General features: G+C 39.0%; 1 protein-coding gene across 1 annotated transcript; it reads right to left on the minus strand.

Annotated features, from left to right (window-relative positions):
* Positions 1-1,487: 1,487 nt before the first annotated feature.
* LOC122547407 (succinate receptor 1-like) lies at positions 1,488-3,377 on the minus strand. The gene has a single exon (XM_043686034.1). The coding sequence runs from the start codon at positions 3,345-3,347 to the stop codon at positions 2,355-2,357; it is 993 nt and encodes a 330-aa protein (XP_043541969.1). The 5' UTR covers positions 3,348-3,377; the 3' UTR covers positions 1,488-2,354.
* Positions 3,378-3,755: the final 378 nt, after the last annotated feature.

Below are 3,755 nucleotides of genomic sequence, written 5' to 3' on the forward strand. Positions count from 1 at the left end.
AAGAATACCAAATGCTTTCTTCAATATATTATCTACCTGCAACTCTACTTTCAAGTAACTATGAACCTGCACGCCAAGGTCTTTTTGTTCAGCAACTCTCCCAGGACCTTACCATTAAGTATATGAGTCCTGTCCTAATTTGCCTTTCCAAAATACAGGACCTACCTTCATCAAAATTAAATTTCATCTGCCACCCCTTGGTCCACTGACTCATCTGATCAAGATCCCGTTGTACTCTGAGGTAACCTCCTTCACTGTCCATTACACTGCCAATTTTGGTGTCATCTGCAAACTTACTGACCATTTCTTGACTTGATTTGATTTAATTTGATTTGATTCATTATTGTCACATGTACCGAGGTACAGTGCAAAGTTTTCTTTTGTGTGCAGTACAGGCAGATCGTACCATACAGTGAGCATTAGGATAATAGAACAAAGTGAGAAATACAAAGTAATGGCTGCAGAGAAGGTGCATAAAGAGCAAGATCAACTTTAAAAATCTGAAAGGTCCATTCAAAAATCAAATGATTTTTTTTTCCTTTTCCTCTCATTCTTGAACTAGTTCTTGTGAAGAGACTTCAAGTTCAGTTTTCACCTCTATTTCAAAATTCTTGAATCACGTCATCCTTTTGCAATCCTGTCTTCATTTTTATATTCAATTTATCTGCTGCTCTCTCAGTTTAACCCTCAGTCAAAAAATTCATATAATCCAAACTGCATTTATACCCTAGAATTTTTTAGCAACGTGCAAACCCATTTTGAAATTTGAATCTGTACTAAACACCACCATAATTTTGTTTTATGCTCAATACCTCCAAGTAACTACTGATTTAAACCAACATAATTTGGAGATGCCAGTGTTGGACTGGGGTGTACAAGTTAAAAATCACACAACACCAGGTTATAGTCCAACAGGTTTAATTGGAAGCACACTAGCTCTAGGAGCGCCTCTCCTTTATCACCTGATGAAGGAGCAGCTCTCCGAAAGCTAGTGCTTCCAATTAAACCTGTTGGACTATAACCTGGTGTTGTGTGATTTAAAACAACATAGATCCTGATTAAATTCAATTAATTCCATTTCTGAAGGATACCTTATTCTATTGTGTATTTTGTGAAATGGGGGATATGGAGGCTTGATGTGTTGATCTGGGGACTATGACAGCATCACTCAATCTGCCAAAATCCAGTAAAATATGTGGAAGGATACTATTGTGCATAGTTTGTGCCATTGATCTCAATGAAGGTGTGCTTCAGTCTGTAAGTTTGAGACTAAAATTATCACATGGAATTACACCCAAGATTTCAGTCTTTGGCTTTGTAGAATGTGAATCTGTCCAGATTGACATTTTCGGAGGGCATTGAAACTGTGATTGCTTAATACCAGCATAACTGAGTCATTGTCAGTGTGAAGAGTGTCTGGCACAGGAGTAAGAGAAAGTTGCAAAAAATACTGAGGCCAAATTAAAATGAGAAGCAAGACTGTGCAATTCTTAAAATGACCTGGTGCTTTTATTGAAAACAAACAGCGCTTGAAATCACAGTGGGTCAGGCAGCATTTGTGGAGAGACAAGAAACTAACGTTTCGAACCTGGACGATTCTTCATCAGTTTTTACTGTTTGTGACAGCAATTACATTATGCTTAGAAAGACAGTCCTCCATGTGTCAAACTGATGAAGGGTAATTTTCAAATCATTGCAAAATGATTCCACTTTAAACATGAGTTCGACTTTCTCAATGCATTGATCATAACATTGAAAATCATTGAGTATTTCCACAATTTTGGGCACAGTTTTAAGGAATACACGATGGTGATGTGCTGATGAGATGAATAAGATCTCTTGCATTTGAGCTGGTAGCCAAGTTGTATTTGCAATCCTGAGTCCAAGGCTGCATTTCTTGCTTTCAACATTCCTGACCTTTTTCACAGCTAAAGCTGTGACTTCCACGTGGAGAGGAAGGAATGTCATAATGCACACAGTAATCGTCCAAAGCTATACAGGCATAATTTAACTACACATATCATAATGTTATAGCAATGCTGTGGATGCTATTATCATATTTAAACATTCTTACCATTTACAGCTTCGAGCTGCAATTATTTTTAAATGTTAATGAATAGCAGTACAGGAATGAATACAGGGGAAAAAATAATCTAAAATCAATTAAAAATCACATTTGTCTTCTGCCATCCTGATACAACAGCAACACAATGTTTGACACATCAAAGACAACTTTTGACAAATCAAAGACAACTTTTGACACATCAAAGCATCACTCCCAAACATGAAGTGGGGAAACCACTGTAATGGAGAGATTTATGAATTATTTGACTTATTTACAGAATTATCAGGTCTCAGCATTTGTTTAACCCAGTTGACCTGTTGAAACCTTCCTCTTTCTGATTGGTTACCTCAGGCTTTCTTAAGAAGATGCTTCTCAGCCTGCTGAAAAACTGCTCCCTGAACTTATCCCCCAACATGAAGTAGAAAATGGGGTTTGTAATGGAGTTGAGGAAAGCTATGGGCCTTGTGATAGTGTACAGAGCCTTTACAGCTAATTTGCTGCACTCTGACATGGTGCTGTTCTCCACTCGGGAAGCAATACGAACATTGCGCATTATGTGATAAGGAGTAAAGAATATCAAGAAAATGACAATGGCCAATATGACCAAGGTAAGCGGCTTTTCCACCTGAACCTTGGTGCGCTGTTGCATTATTTTCTTAAGGCTGCGTGCAGTTTGGATGTAGAAGAAAAACATGACGCAGAGCGGTAAGAGATAACCAGAAACTGTGAGGCAGATGCTGTAAATCAGACTCTGGGAGGGATTTCCTGAGCTGGCATAATCCAAACACTGGAAGGAGGACTTCTTACCTATTGCATGAACATCAATAAAAATGAAGAGAGGCACCAACTCCAGTGTTACAAAAACCCAAATGCTGAGACAGATTACAACAGCGTTCCACTTTTTCTGAAAATGGTGAAGCTTCACTGGACTCACCACCAGCAGGTACCGATCGATGCTGATGCAGGTGAGAAACAAGATGCTGATGTACATGTTCGCGTGTAGGATGTATCTATTTAATGTACACATGAGGTGACCAAAAACCCACTTGTTGCCTTTGGCATAGTAGACGACAAGCATGGGAAGGGTGCAAATGAAAGTCAGGTCGGTGACGGAAAGATTGAAAAGGTAGATGTTGCTGCACTTCCATTCCTTCAGACAGAATAAGTAGCCCCATATCACAGAAAGGTTGCCGACCAGTCCTAAAAGGAACTCTATTGCATACATGGTTGGAAGGTAATACTTCTCCAGCTGAGGGTTGATGTCCAAACATGTGTTATTCATTTCCTAGAAACTGAAAAACAAACACAGGTAACACAATAGGGGCACAGCAAAAAAGACCATTTTACAGTTTTAGAGAAATATATTGCCTGTAAAAATATGTTGAATTATGATCATAATTTCTTTTCTTTTCTCATTGTGCAATTGTTTCACTGTCTCAGGAGATAATTTGCTCCTCATTATTCATTTGACAAATTTGTGATAGAGAGCAGAATAACAATGAAAAATCACTTCCATTCACAACTGGCTTATCCAACTTAGAGCTGAAAAATGTGTTGCTGGAAAAGCGTAGCAGGTCAGGCAGCATCCAAGGAGCAGGAGAATCGACGCTTCGGGCATAAGCCCTTCTTCAGGAATGAGGAAGGTGTGCCAAGCAGGCTAAGATAAAAGGTAGGGGGGAGGGACTTGGGG

The sequence above is a fragment of the Chiloscyllium plagiosum genome, unplaced genomic scaffold (assembly GCF_004010195.1).
Source record: "Chiloscyllium plagiosum isolate BGI_BamShark_2017 unplaced genomic scaffold, ASM401019v2 scaf_10962, whole genome shotgun sequence".
NCBI classification, from domain to species: domain Eukaryota; kingdom Metazoa; phylum Chordata; class Chondrichthyes; order Orectolobiformes; family Hemiscylliidae; genus Chiloscyllium; species Chiloscyllium plagiosum.

Bases quoted from the DNA above. Each gene is read 5' to 3' on its own strand.
- LOC122547407 (XM_043686034.1), bottom strand. From the start codon at position 3,347: ATGAATAACACATGTTTGGACATCAACCCTCAGCTGGAGAAGTATTAC.